General features: G+C 37.8%; 3 protein-coding genes and 1 non-coding gene across 5 annotated transcripts; 2 read left to right on the forward strand and 2 right to left on the reverse strand.

Annotated features, from left to right (window-relative positions):
- Positions 1-5,872: 5,872 nt before the first annotated feature.
- LOC106325994 (pentatricopeptide repeat-containing protein At5g46100) lies at positions 5,873-8,265 on the reverse strand. Its single transcript, XM_013764038.1, is given in 3 exon segments — positions 5,873-7,232; positions 7,235-7,607; positions 7,610-8,265. Coding segments are annotated over 3 exon segments (1,326 nt in total). The 5' UTR covers positions 7,781-8,265; the 3' UTR covers positions 5,873-6,450.
- A 2,109-nt stretch (positions 8,266-10,374) lies between these two features.
- Positions 10,375-13,267, forward strand: LOC106327756 (triose phosphate/phosphate translocator TPT, chloroplastic). 2 transcript variants are annotated; one of them, XM_013766001.1, is made up of 12 exons: positions 10,375-10,707; positions 10,785-10,850; positions 10,944-11,009; positions 11,367-11,445; positions 11,651-11,771; positions 11,849-11,944; positions 12,027-12,139; positions 12,225-12,302; positions 12,398-12,514; positions 12,582-12,681; positions 12,777-12,877; positions 12,990-13,267. In XM_013766001.1, exons 1-12 carry the CDS (start codon positions 10,457-10,459, stop codon positions 13,005-13,007), a joined length of 1,206 nt encoding a protein of 401 aa, XP_013621455.1. In that variant the 5' UTR covers positions 10,375-10,456; the 3' UTR covers positions 13,008-13,267. The 2 variants fall into 2 exon arrangements, with proteins under 2 accessions (XP_013621455.1, XP_013621456.1); XM_013766002.1 differs by having other exon boundaries at positions 10,417-10,719.
- TRNAP-UGG lies at positions 11,524-11,595 on the reverse strand. Its single transcript has one exon. It is a non-coding gene; the product is annotated as a tRNA-Pro (tRNA).
- A 442-nt stretch (positions 13,268-13,709) lies between the features above and the next one.
- Positions 13,710-14,343, forward strand: LOC106326372. The gene is made up of 2 exons (XM_013764365.1): positions 13,710-14,137; positions 14,274-14,343. The coding sequence occupies exons 1-2, from the start codon at positions 13,807-13,809 to the stop codon at positions 14,294-14,296; spliced, it is 354 nt and encodes a 117-aa protein (XP_013619819.1). The 5' UTR covers positions 13,710-13,806; the 3' UTR covers positions 14,297-14,343.
- Positions 14,344-15,018: the final 675 nt, after the last annotated feature.

Below are 15,018 nucleotides of genomic sequence, written 5' to 3' on the forward strand. Positions count from 1 at the left end.
GGGGGGGGGGGGGGAGTTGGTTGGAAATTTCAAACTTCTGCTTTGTAAAACATGAACACTCTAAATCGGTTGTGAAAACGTTTTTATATCACAACGAAATCAGGATAATGTTCAAAAAAAAAAAAAAACTAAAAACTAAATCAGGACCATTGAAGCTAGAGCTGACAAAAAAAAAACAGGACCATTGTATACGTATATTTAAAATCATTAAAACTATGAATAAAATTAGAAAATCCGATTACATCACTCGCAGAAAATACTAACAAAGTTACAAAATCAGCAAAGAACCAACAATTTGATTATTTTCCCTTTTGTAGTTATTTGATTTCTAGTTAAATTTGATCATATATTTCTGAATTTTTAGGTTTTTGTTTTCTAATAATTTAGCTATTTATATATCCTTTGGGAAAAATACCACTTAATCATTCCTATTATCATTTTGAACTGTATTTTTTGTAATATAATATATTTGGTTTTAGTTGAAAAATTGACATGTGCCAAAATGTGATTAACTATTTAGCACATAGCCTAATAATAATAAAATTAGAGAAATCAAACTTTACATATGTTTGGTATAGTTTGTCTAGGGTTCAGAATTCAAAAATTTTAGTTGATAGGGATCCCATAGTTTGGTAAGCAGCCACCGTTATATTAGACTCGAGCATATTAACACTTGATTCAAGCTCGATGAAGATCGATACAAAGAGATTCGAGAGAGAAGAAACGAGCTGAAAGAAAGTTTGTTATTGACCTTAATGTTAACTATACAAGCTAAATTACACGCTTATATACTAAGCCGGTATATACAAGTAAACCGAGTTAATGCTTAACCAACTATAACTGGTACTATACCAACTATCCTAAGACGCCCCCCTCAAGTTTTTAGCTTATGTGTCTGGTTGAAGATAAAGACTTGACACTGAGAATCGCAGTAAGAGAGAGTGATAAGGACCAGGATGCAGAGCCTTGGTCAAGATATCTGCAAGTTGATTACCGTAGAGACATGTAGCGTTTGCAAACGTCATGCCTTCAGTTGATCCCGTACCGTGTGACAGTCAATGTCAATGTGCTTGGTACGCTCATGAAACACCGGATTCATGGCAATATGTATCGCTGATTTGTTGTCACAGAAGAGCTTCGCAACTGAAGTCACCGAGATATGAAGATCATGAAGCAATTGTTGCAACCAAATCAACTCACAAGTAGCAAGTGCCATACTTCTATACCCTGCTTCCGTGCTGCTTCTACTTACGACAGACTGCTTCTCAGACTTCCAAGATACCAGAGAAGTCCCTAAGAAAACACAAAATCCAGTAACAGAACGTCTTGTATCTCTACACGTTGCCCAATCTGCATCAGCAAAGGCATTAAGACAAAGTTCCGTGTCTGCTGGATAGAACAAACCAAGAGCTGGATTCCCTTTCAAGTAGTGCAACACCTTATGAGCCGCTTGTAGATGAACATCAGTAGGGGCTGATAAGAACTGACTCAACTGGTGAACCGCAAAGGTGATATTAACTCTGGTTATGGTCAGATATAAAAGACGCCTAATAAGCTCCCTATACTCTGTAGGATTAGACAGTGGCTTCCCCAAATCCTTAGACAAGTGTAGAGAAGGATCCATAGGAATAGTACTAGGTTTACATCCCAACAAACCAAAGTCTTCTAGGAGATTCAACGCATACTTGCGTTGACAGACATCAATACCTTTAGAAGATCGAACTATCTCAAGGCCAAGAAAGAAACGGGCCTGACCAAGATCTTTAATCTTGAATTCTGATCTCAACAAGCTCTGCAACTCCAGCAAGACATCATTGTTATCACTCGCAATCAAGATGTCGTCAACATATACAAGCACGGCAATGAAAGTAGTCTTGGTCGCCTTCACAAAAAGAGTATTATCTGCTGGTGATTGAATGAAGTTTGCACCAAGTAAGACAGATGGAAACCTCTTATACCACTGACGTGAAGCTTGCTTAAGACCGTATAAGGACTTTCGTAGCCAGCATACTGGATTAGGAGGTAGATCAACACCTGGAGGAGGAGTATAGCCTTGTGGTAAACGCATATAGATCTCCTCATCCAACTCTCCATGTAAGAAGGCATTGGACACATCCATCTGATTCATAGACCATCCTTTAGCTGCAGCCAATCCAATCAAAAGCTTCACACTAGTGAGTTTCGCAACAGGAGAAAAAGTATCAATATAATCAAGACCCTCCTGTTGTGTAAAACCCTGAGCAACTAGTCGTGACTTTGGCCTCTCTATAGTACCATCCGCATTGTACTTAAGAGTATGAACCCACTTGCAACCTACTACATTCTTTCCCTGAGGCAAACTCTCAACATCCCAAGTTCCATTTTGCCCGAGAGCCTCAAATTCTGCTTTGACAGAACCTCGCCACATCTCAGATGCCATAGCCTGCTTGAAAGTTTTGGGTTCTGTTTCAAGAGTATAGGCTAAGACAGAAGATTGAAAGTGAGGATTGAGGTTATCATAGTTCAAGACAGAAGAAATAGGATAGGGTGTTTTCTGCTCATTGGGAATAGAAGTGGAAGAAAAAGAGGTAAAAGGAAGCAAGGCACAATGATACTCAGATAGATAACTAGGGGGCTTAGTCGATCGTTTTGGTCTAACAATGTCAACAGAGCCAACACCAGTATCTAATGCAGTATCAGTATTAGTAGTATGAGAAGATGATGCATGATCCCGAGTAACAACAGGAACATAGTAAGATGGATGTAAAGCATTCTCAGAGACAGAAGAAGGCATAGGATGAGAGCAATCAAAATGAAAATTCTCAGTCAAAGGAAATGTCTCAACAAAGTGAAAAGGAACCGGTAAAGGCAAAATATTATTTGGAAACATATCAGCAGCAGTAGAGACCAAATCATTTTGCTTAAAAGGAAACTCCGATTCATGAAAAACAACATTCCTAGAAATTGAAACAGAATGAGGCTCCAAATCCAACACTTTAAAACCTTTATAACCGAGAGGATATCCCAAGAAAACACAAGGTTTAGCTCGTGAAGAAAACTTGTTTCTATCTTTCAAATTTGTAGACACATAACACAAAGAACCAAAAGTTTTTAACAGAGAATAGTCAGGTTTCTTACTTAGCAGGAGTTCATATGGTGACTTGAAACCAAGTAAAGGAGAAGGCAAGCGATTGATTAAAAAGACTGCAGTCAAGACACAATCATTCCAATACGCTAAAGGAACCTGAGACTAGAAAAGCAAAGCACGAGCCACATTAAGCAAATGTTGATGTTTACGTTCAACTACCGAATTCTGCTGAGGAGTGTATGGACAAGAGTAGTAATGTAACATACCTTTTTCTTTTAAAAGATCCGTAAAAGCTAATTCAGGAGCATTATCAGAGCGTATTGCTTTTACTTGAGTATTAAACTGAGTGGAAACAACATATAGATCCAAGTCATTCTGGTACAATCATCCACTATTGTAAAGAAATATCGAAAACCTTCAACAGACTCTATACTAAAAGGACCCCAAATATCTATATGAACTAAATCAAATGGTTTAGACGACAGGTTGTTATGAGAAACATAAGCTAACCTTTTCTGTTTAGCTAATGGACAAACTGAACAATGAGACTCTGTAGAGGATGAAACCGACTTCAAACTTGGTAAATCTTGTAATAGTTTTTGAAAAACAGCATATGAAGGATGCCCTAGATGAAGATGCCACACATGCTCATCAACCAACAAAGATCCACAAAAGAACGTAGCAGGAGATGATGTTCAGAGGGAAGATGCAGATGTCTCAAGAATATAGAGATTGTGAAAAAGATTACCTCTCCCAATCATCAATCCCTGTGAAAGTTCCTGTAACAAACAGACATCAGCAAAGAAATGAGCAGAACAAAACAATGTCCTTAAAAGGCTACTCACACTAATGAGATTAAAATGAAAATCAGGAACATGCAAAACATTATGTAATACTAATGCATCAGTGATATGAATAACTCCTGTATGAGTAATTGGTACTTCAGAGCCATTAGGTAAAGTAACGGTCACATCATGAACAGGTGTAAGCTCTGTGAACATTGCTAAATCTGAACAAACATGACTTTATGCCCCACTATCTATTGTCCAAGCATCACATGGAAGAAAAGAATGAATTGTGGAAAGACAATGATCACGGAATGTAAGGGCAGTGTGTTCATATTTGAGAGTGGTAGAAGGAAAAAGAAATGTACCAGAAGAAGAAGCAGGAGCTATAGCACCATGTTCTGTGATCGTGGCTCTGGATGAAGTAAGATGAGGCTCTTGAACTCGAACTTGAGAAACTTGAGAGTTACACTGAGAGATCAAATGATGTATCTGCTGTGACGTGAACTCTTGAAGAGTCATATTAGCACCTCCACTAGTAACATGAGGAACTCCAGGCTGACCATAAGAGAATTTGGAAATACCAAGATCAGTATGAACATTAGCAATGACATTAGCCTGCTGAGAAACAGAAGGGCTCGCAAGCTGTAGTTGTTGTGAAACAGGACGAGCTTGTTGTTGTTGCTGTTGATTCTTTTGAGCATACTGATTCTTGGAGCCATAGCCAGAGCTATTTGTCTTATATCCAGGAGGAAAACCAATCAGCTTGAAACACTTCTGAATCGTGTGACCACTCTTGCCACAATGAGTACAAATAGGACGTTGAATCTGTTGACGCAGTGTGTTGTAAGCAGCTACATATACATTATTCTCCAATGCAGCCAAGGAAGAATCAGAGGTTGGCATCGTCTGGAAAGCTACATTATCCACCTTTGTAGAGGGCTTAATAGCACGCTGTCTCTCATCTTGGGTTACAATGTTGAACGCTTCTTCAATAGTCGGTATCGGCTTAAGCATAAGGATATGACGCCGAGACTGCTCATACGATTCATTCAACCCCATCAGAAACTTCGTGACTCTACTCCTCTGTTGCAACTTCTCCCAAAGATGAGCAGCATCACACTCGCAACGACCACACGTACACATAGGAAGTTCTACATAGTTCTTATGCTCCTCCCACAATATGACTAACTCAGTATAGTAAGTAGACACGTCCATTGAGCCCTGTTCTATCTTACTCAATCGCTGCTCAAGATCATAAACCCTGGGAGCATCATCTTGTTTAAAACGTGAGATCAAGTTGTTCCAAATCCCTTCAGCCGTGGAGATGAACAACAGACTCTGTCCAATCTTCTTGGAAACAAAATTCATCAACCAAGTCGCTACAATGTCATTGCAACGAGACCACACGCCATAGTCTCTATGAGCAAGAGGAGGACGAGGAATCATACCATCAATGAAGCCTAACTTGTTGAGAACATTCAACGCCATATGAACAGATCTCCTTCAAGAATGAAACTCCGGTGCAGTATTCAATCGATCAGTGACCAAAACAAGACTAGGATGATAAGTATTATGCAGATAGTATGGATTATCATACTGATCATGACGAGAAACAGGCAGATTCGTCGTCGCACTCGGAGAAATCGATTCCGCGTCTGGATTCACCATCTCGAACAAGAATCGAACAATCAAGAAAAACGAAACGACGAAATGCAGAAAAATCGTTCGTAAGAGGTCAATCAAAGAGAAATGTAAAGAAAAAGAAAGAGAAAACAGCTCAGAACTCCTCGAAACAACTCATCAATGGCGAGAATCATCAAGAACACGAATCGCGAAATTTGCAGTAAAGGAACACTCATGATGCGAATCGATTAAAGCGGAAGATCAATGAGAGTGCTTTGATACCATATTAACACACTTGATTCAAGCTCGATGAAGATCGATACAAAGAGATTCGAGAGAGAAGAAACGAGCTGAAAGAAAGTTTGTTATTGACCTTTAAGTTAACTATACAAGCTAAATTACACGCTTATATACTAAGCCGGTATATACAAGTAAACCGAGTTAATGCTTAACCAACTATAACCGGTACTATACCAACTATCCTAAGAGAGCATTTACTCAAAACAGAGAAACAACACAGCATTCTAAAAAAAAAACAAAGAAAAGAAAAAGGAATTTGGACTTTGTGTTATGGATATTAAGGTTGATGAAGAAGCGGGGGATCAATGGTGCTGGTGGCACGATCAAACAAGAGAAACTTCCACTGTTGAAGGCTATAGGTCAGACTTTTAAGACCACAACTTATCTAGCTAAGGGTCAATTCGTTTGCTTTACACTTAGCTTCACTGATTCTTACAGGAACTTGAATGGAACTGTTTGGTATGGACTTGCCACAACCAATGGTTTTTAGATAATCAATGGCAAAGCTGCTCTTCCTAAAGAACGTTCCAAACACTAACGACTACAGTTTATACACTTTGCACATGCCATTATGACGTTTTGGTGTTTGGAACCGTGGTTATATTTGATCAGAATGTGGTCAACTGTTACCACATGTTTGTTTCGGCTGTCTTCATCTAATCTTCCTTTTATTTAAATCCCTAAATCTCTGAGAAGATATTCTGAAGCTTCTCCAACCATCGTTTTATCCAATGTGTGACCTATAAGAACCTTCCATGTTCCTTTATTTGGAATACACCCATCAGCCACAATCTCGTTAACTAACTGAACCGCTTTCTGAAACTCACCCTTTTTGCACAAACACTTCACCAAAGAATCTAATGTCTCAACCTCAACCGAGATGCCTCTACTCCTCATGCTTAGATAGAGTGTAAATGCGCGAGTTGGATAACTTGTACAAAGACCTCGGACTACTTCATTACTTGTCCTAACACGGATGTTCCAAGTTAACCGATTCGGAGTTATTCCTCCAAGAATCATCTCGTCGAGGAAGTTGACAGCTTCACGAAACTTACTGACAGCAAAGAACCCACTGATTATTTTCCCATATAACCCAGCATTAGGCTTCAAACCCTGAAGATTAATTCTATCGAAAAGCTCAATCGCTTCTTGAATCTTTCCCTCCTTGCAGAGACCGGTGATCAGAGTGTTGTAGGTTACTATGTTTGGCCTACATCCTCTAGCCATCATCATCTCAAATAACTCAATGGCTTGCAAAGCTCGTCCATCTTTGCAAAGACCGTCCATTAAAGAACTGTAAGTGAAAACATTCGGCTCAATGCTATTACTTTTCATCTCTTCTAGATATCTCAACGCTTCCTCAACATTTTTCGATCCACAGAAACCGTGGATCATAGAAGTATAGGTTACAGCAGTTGGTGAACAATCTTTCACAACCATCTCCTCAAACAATTCTTCGCCTCATCTATCCTCCCGAACCGACACAAACCACTAATCAAGGTTCCATACGTATAAGAATCCGGATCACACCCTCGTTTAGGCATTTCAAGCAATATATTAACACCAGCATCCACCGTCTTCTCATTTCTGCAGAGGGCTTTGATCAGAACATTGAGAGACGCAACGGTAGGAGGCAAACCAATTTCTCTCATATTCTTGTAAAACTTAAAAGCCAACTTTAACTGATTTTCTTCCAAGAGAATCGCAAGAAGAGTAACGTAACCCTTGTGGGTAGGATCACAGTCAAAATTCTTCATCTTGTGAAAAACCCTCAAAGAATCAAACAGCCTGTGAACCCTACCGTAACCTCTGCATATGGAAAGCAATACATCTTCACAAACCTCGAGACCATGTAACCAAAAGAGCTCTCGTCGTGTAAGAACCCGTTTGCGTATTCTGCCGCTGCGGAGTCGAAAACCAAAATTAACTTTTCCACGTCCTTTTCAGCTCTCATCAGTTTGATAACCTGTGAAGGCGTGATTTCTTTTGACCACTTGAACATCTTCAACTTTGGTGCTTCCCATTATTTTTAAAATGAGGTATTTCTACAAGAAAGAGAGTAATAAAGAAACCCAGCTAAGCATTACGTCGAACAGTTGGTGGGCATTAGTGTTTACAAAAGCATCAAACACAGAATCTATCAAACACAGGCCAGATAAATCTTACGATAGAGAGAGAGCAATCAACACGTAAAGATGACGATCTCACTCATATTTTGTCGTGTGTCTCTGAAAATACGCGGGTTGTGATCAAAACACTTCTCTTGGGTATATGATCCTCCTTGGTAACTCCCCAAAATAGATTGAAGCAGCAGTGAAACTCGTTACGATTTTCATGGTGGATACAATCGCCGGAGAAGATCCTATAACCAGTTTGGCGACTCACCTTGAGGTTTATACAACGGAAAGAAAACACGGCCGGCTTTTCCGAGGCGAGACTTTTGAGAGTCTCTGAGTGTTGCGGAGAGTCTCTGAGTGTTGCGGAGAGTCTCACTATTATTATTTCTTTTTGTCAAAACAAAGTGTCTCACTATTATGCAAACAAAATGTATCGTTTGTACCCACAAACAATTATGGATTTTCAAAAGGACAATTCTCTTAAATAGAGTCACAAAAATAGACCACAAAGAGGAAAATGACCAAAATATTTCATTTAATAGGTAAAATGACACTAATACTCTAGATATATAAAAAAATAAACAAATAATTTTTTTATATAGTTTTAGATTATATGTTTTCAAATTTGAACTTTTTTCTAAATTTGTTTTTTGAATTTTTTTTTGTTTTTTTTTCAAATTTTCTTTTTGTAATTCGAAAATACTTTTTGAAACTATTTTTAAAATTTTTATTTTCAAAATTTTAATATTTATTTTTTATTTTATAAAATTTTAAACCTCAATCCCAAATCCCCCACCCCTTAACTCTAAACCCTAAAATTTGGATTAGTTAACCCTAGGGGTATAAATATATATTTACCTTGAAATATTTTGGTCATTTTGATCCTTAGAGTCTATATTTGTGACAAAAACTTTTTTAGTGTTATCCTAAGGTATTTCTCTTTTTGAATTATGAATTGTCAAATGCCTAAAATAAAAAAGTATATTTTTATTTTTATTTTTATTTAAAATTAAAAAAAATATATTTTTTTCCTAAATAGCTCAAATTAAAAATTTTGTAACATTTGTTATCAGTTATAGGTGTCTTGATTAATTTAAAAAAAAAATCTTTGTAGAACCGAAGTTTTGCCTTCTCTCTAGCTTTCCACCGCCGTAAATAGTGTCTCCGATGGAGTGGGCTTCCACAGCCACCGTCGGTCCGGTTTGTGCTTTCTTTAGTGTTTTTTTTTCTTTTTTTTTTTGGATTTGCATGTCTTTAAGAAAAGGAAAGGGACCATTGTGTTGCTTCCCACCTTCGTTCTGATTCTGGGATGAAGAAGCTTCGTCAGTTTCGTCATCGCCGGCTTATGACTCCGGAGGTGGAGGCTTTCAAAGTCTTGTGTGGCCGGCTTTAGGATTTCGATCCTTCTATTCAGGGTGGGGTTATCTGTTACGTGTTTCAGACTTGTCGGCTTGGCTTTCTTGAATGAGATCTCGAATAGATCGATCGATGATCTCGGAGTTTGAAGCTACGGCGAGGAAGACAAACGAGATGGAGGTTCTGGATTTCTTTAATCATGTGATTGGCGGCTTGGTGGCTCTGGATGAGATCTCGATGTTGATCGATTGGAAGCTCTCCGAAGAAAGGAGCACAACCGTGGAAGATGTTTGTGATCCCGGTGGAATTCTGGCAAAACGCCGCTTGGTTTCTTTGGCGGCAGAGAAAGAATAGGGATATGTTGACACGTGTTTTCCTCGCTGTTGAGGGTTAAACACGTGTGTTTTGACGTGTCTGGTTGATTCGGTGTGTTGTTGGGCTTATCCTTTTTGAGCTTTTGTTTAATATGTTTTCGTGTTGGTTTGGGCCTCTATTTAGGTTGTGGTCGTATATTTTATCGGGTTCGGTCCAGTTGGTTTGTAAATGGCAAAAAAAAAAAATGTCTTGATTAATTTCAAACACATAAAAATGTATAGCATAAAAAGAGAAAGAAAGTTGATAAAATAATTTAAAATCAGGAAAAGTATATGTATAGCTACAAATCAAATATCGACATGTAACCAATAAAAAGAAAGAAATTATTATAAATGTTCATAAATATTCAAAACCAGTAATTTTTAGGAAAAAATCAACTTTCCTGTGACTCTGTCACGTTCATAGATTTGAAGACCACTCAACACAATGTTAATAAGAGGAAAAATATCTACAGAAATTTATATCAACAATTACAATTATTATATTGAAAAGAACAAAACATTATACGAAACAGATAAATAGACGACGATGATGATGTGGAAATTCAGACGGCCAATACTCACTCTGTCTCTCCAGCCATACACTTTAAGATAAGATGGGCCCTACAGTCATCCAACCTAAGCCAATAATCTCACGATTCTTATCTAATCTCATCTTTCCTCACCGTTAGATCATATTACACTATCGACCCCCCTGTCATATCGTACACCGCGATACACTTGATCACGAAGTATCCACTCTTGAAATACGCGAAAACCACATACTCCGCTTCCTTCCCTCTCACTGTCACAACTCATCGTTCCAAAAAAACCACTGTATCAACCTCGACGATGGAGTCACGCCTGCTGCTACGCGCCACAGTCACCGGAGTACCGCAATTGAGACGACCGATCGGTGCGATCCACCGTCAGGTCAGCACTGCGTCGTCGTTCACGGCTTTCGCTAAGCTGATCGGATCAGTCGGAGAGGGAGGGAACCTGATCTCCGGTCGTCAGCTCCGTCCGATTCTCCTCCTCGATAGCTCGCCGGAGAAGAGAGAGATTCTCAAGCCGGTTAGAGCCGCCGCTGGAGATTCAGCTGGGTAAGCAATGAGGTCCGTTTCTGGCTCACTTGGTGTTGACTCGTTTGACTCGAGTGATCTGACTCGTTTATTTGCAGGGAGGCGAAGGTTGGATTCCTCGGGAAGTATCCGTGGCTCGTCACCGGATTCTTCTTCTTCATGTGGTACGTGTGTCCCTCACGCGCTTTTGCGGCTTTACCGCCAAAGTTTGATAGCGTGGATTTACGGTTTTGACCCCTTGTTGATTTTTATTACAGGTACTTCTTGAATGTGATTTTCAACATCCTTAACAAGAAGATCTATAATTACTTCCCCTATCCCTAGTAAGTAAAATACATTTAAATTGTTTGACATATGAAAAACTTTACATTTACATACATTGATATCTAGTCTCTTTGTATCTCTATTTGATCATCTGTAAAAAAATAAAAAAATTCATCTGTAAATAATTGTAAAGGTTAATTCATTATATTTAAAAGATTCGGTTTAATGTTTATATATGATCGAGAATAATATAGTTTTGGTCCAATTTAGAGTCGAATCTTAAAAATGTTGTGGTATCAAGAGAATCCATTGTGCTGCAAATTACATTTTTTCCTTTCAATTGAATATAGCATTACATAAAAATCAAGAGAATCCATTTGTTCCTAAACATAAATTAATTTTTGTTCTGTTTTCAGTTTTGTTTCGGCTGTTCACTTGTTCGTTGGAGTTGTCTACTGCTTGCTGAGCTGGTCCGTGGGCCTTCCTAAACGTGCCGTAAGTTCTTCTCTTCATACAGTTTTCATTAGTTTGTACGTTATAACGAACAAAAACTAACACTGCGGGCAAAAATGTGGGGCGTTCCGCGAATCGAACTCGGGACCTCTCGCACCCAAAGCGAGAATCATACCACTAGACCAAACGCCCAATTCTTAATTGTCTATCTTATAATTTACTTAACGGTTATTTATATCTATTGCAGCCAATTGACTCAAACCTCCTCAAAGTATTGATCCCAGTTGCAGTCTGTCACGCCATAGGCCATATCACCAGCAACGTTTCCTTTGCAGCCGTCGCTGTCTCCTTCACACACACCATCAAAGGTTTCTCAATGTCCTGTCAAAACCATTTGATGCTAATCCATAGATATAACATGACATATATCCTGTCCAAAACGCAGCACTGGAGCCATTCTTCAATGCGTCTGCTTCACAGTTCCTTCTTGGACAATCAATCCCCATAACACTATGGCTGTCCTTAGCTCCTGTTGTACTCGGTAACCACTTTGATTAAACTCATTTACTTATGTTTTTCTTGTGTCCCAAGTATATTGGATTAACCCTAAAGGAAAATCGCAGGAGTTGCTATGGCTTCGCTCACTGAGTTATCATTCAACTGGCTTGGATTCATCAGCGCGATGATATCAAACATCTCTTTCACTTACCGTAGCATCTTCTCCAAGAAAGCCATGGTTCTTGATTCTCTTCTCCCGCGCCTTATTATAAGTGTCTCAAGTTTGCATGTTGAGATTTGGATTGTGTTTTTTTTTTTTGCAGACTGATATGGACAGTACAAATGTTTACGCTTACATCTCCATCATCGCTCTCATCGTCTGCATTCCTCCTGCCATCATCGTAAAGTCTTTTGAATCCACTCAGATTATTTATTATCAGTTACGTGTGTGCCAAGCAACTTATTTATTAGGATTATTGGTTTATCTTATGGTTAGGTTGAAGGGCCTCAGCTGTTGAAACACGGTTTCAGCGACGCGATAGCTAAAGTGGGAATGACAAAATTCATCTCCGATCTCTTCTGGGTTGGAATGTTTTACCATCTCTACAATCAGGTAATGTAAATTTGATATTCAAAGTTTCAATCTTTAACCTTAAATTTAAGAAAATGTATGGTTGCAGTTGGCTACTAATACGTTGGAGAGGGTTGCACCATTGACTCACGCTGTTGGAAACGTTCTGAAACGTGTGTTCGTGATCGGGTTCTCCATCGTTATCTTCGGTAAGAGATTACAACTCTCTTCATCTCTTCTTTTTATTTCTGAGGTAAAAAAAATGAAATAGCTAACGTAGTTTGAAAATGATTAATGTTTGCAGGAAACAAAATATCGACGCAGACAGGTATCGGAACTGGAATAGCCATTGCTGGTGTTGCACTCTACTCTATCATTAAGGCCAAGATCGAAGAAGATAAAAAGGTCAATTCATTATTCTGTCATTTTCTTATAAACTTATATTAGTAACACTTATATATATTGTAATTTGAGGAAAAGATGATTAATGTGAGATATGGATTTTCTTTTGCTTCAGAAAGGAAAGACGGCGTAGAGAGCGGCGGTCAACGGTTGCATAAACAATTCTTCCGGTGGATAATATATTTATATAATAAAAGAACCAAAATGCAATAGTATGTTGTATGGTACAATCAAACATTGTTTTCGAGCTTTTCGTCTCGCTTTCTTTTAAATTATATACTACATTGTTTTTTCTGCCTCTTCTGTTTCCAATGGAGAACATTGTTACCATTTCTTCTGCATTGCTATCATCTGGACAGATAAATAGCATAATAACGTATATTTTTATTGCTCTTTTTTTTGGAACTTTAACCCATCATCGTGGATTACAGTTTTTCTCTTGGTAGTTTGTACTGTTATATGTAGAATTGTGAATTGTTTAAGAGGATTCATATAATAAATATACACATATGTAAGAGATGCTCCAACTTTTTCGTTGCTATTAAAAACAGAAAATAGAACGTATACAAATACACCGAAAATTTGTATCTGTTATGTATCCTCGAGTACAAACAAAATATTTTAACTTCTTTTTTTTTTGTAAATATAATATTTTTTCCTATAATTATCTAACCTAATTAATTTATCTAAAGGAGTGTAACATCTTTATACTTTCGGTGATCGATCATTCAAATTGCTTTTCCGCAAATCAAGGAACAAAACTAATGAAACTATTTACATTGCATTCTTAACAACTTTAATTTTATTTTACCAAACGTTTAGTAAAGTACGAATCACTCTTCTGACCAATTAACCCACCAAACGTTTGGCAATGGGTGCACCATCATATTTAAATATATAGTCTCTACTCGACCAACATAAACCCAAGAAGAATGGCCCGATCACTAAATCTCACAGCCCTCCTTTCTTTCAACTTCTTCATCATTTCATTCTTTCTAACGCAAACACAAGCAACAAACAGCCAAACCATAACCGAACTTACCGATACAAACCGTAATATACCGGTGCCGGAGAATCACCCGAGCACAACAGATGGAGAAGAAGAGCAAGAGCCAGTCTTTGTCCGAGATACAGGACATGGTTATGGTCTATATGGCCGTCGAACAAGCCACACCAACAATGAAGAAGATAACTCAAACGAGAACAACGACAACGACAACGATCAGTTTTACTATAGAAGCGACGCCTTTGGAAACCGCAATGGTAGATTCTAAATATAGAGATTGGTATTTCTGTTTCGTTTCTTTTTGGGATTATTTTGAGATTTTGGATCGTTTTGGGTACATGTTCGGATTGGCAGGTCTTAAAATGATATAAAGACTTCAAGTTTTTGTTTTAGGAATCGATAACTGTAAGTTGTAATATAGCGGTTGATGGAAGAAGCGTGATGTCCTGAATAAGCCTGAAGTTAACAAAACAAGTTCCATTGGGGTTGTAACTTCCAACTCCAGAAATCATCAACAACTCATCACGTCTCCCTTTATTCTAACGATTCTAACATCAACATCATTCAAAAAGCACTCACCATAAAGTTGAGATCAGTTATAGTGTTCTTTATAGAAAAAAAAAATTTCAATGTTCAATCCCCCCCCCCCCCTCCCCCCACCAACATTCCCATCACACGAGTTTTGATTGAAAAAATATTGGGAAAACTGTTTTTTTAGAGCAAAAAAATAGTAACTATGTCCCTTTAGACTAATCTATATTTTGTGTCATATTTTCCTATAATACCCTTTAATATTTATGAAAATAATTTTAATAAATAGTTTTACAAACAAAAAAATTTGGAAAAATAGTAACATTTGTTAAAATACCTATATGAACTTAATGGTATATTTTCCAGTTATAAAAAAGTTAAAATTATAAATTTCAGATTATGTTCTAAAAAAGTAGAAATGACATTCTACGAAGTAGAAAACGAAATCTACTTTTTTCATTAAATCTACAATGTTTAGAATACGTGATCTACGTAAATAGGAGTATTCTACAAATATGTAGAATACACATTCCGCGCTTAACCTACCATTCTAAAATTCTTAGAAATCAAAATCTACACATTAATCTAATTCTAAAACATGTAGAAA

Source organism: Brassica oleracea, chromosome C2, assembly GCF_000695525.1.
Source record: "Brassica oleracea var. oleracea cultivar TO1000 chromosome C2, BOL, whole genome shotgun sequence".
NCBI lineage: Eukaryota > Viridiplantae > Streptophyta > Magnoliopsida > Brassicales > Brassicaceae > Brassica > Brassica oleracea.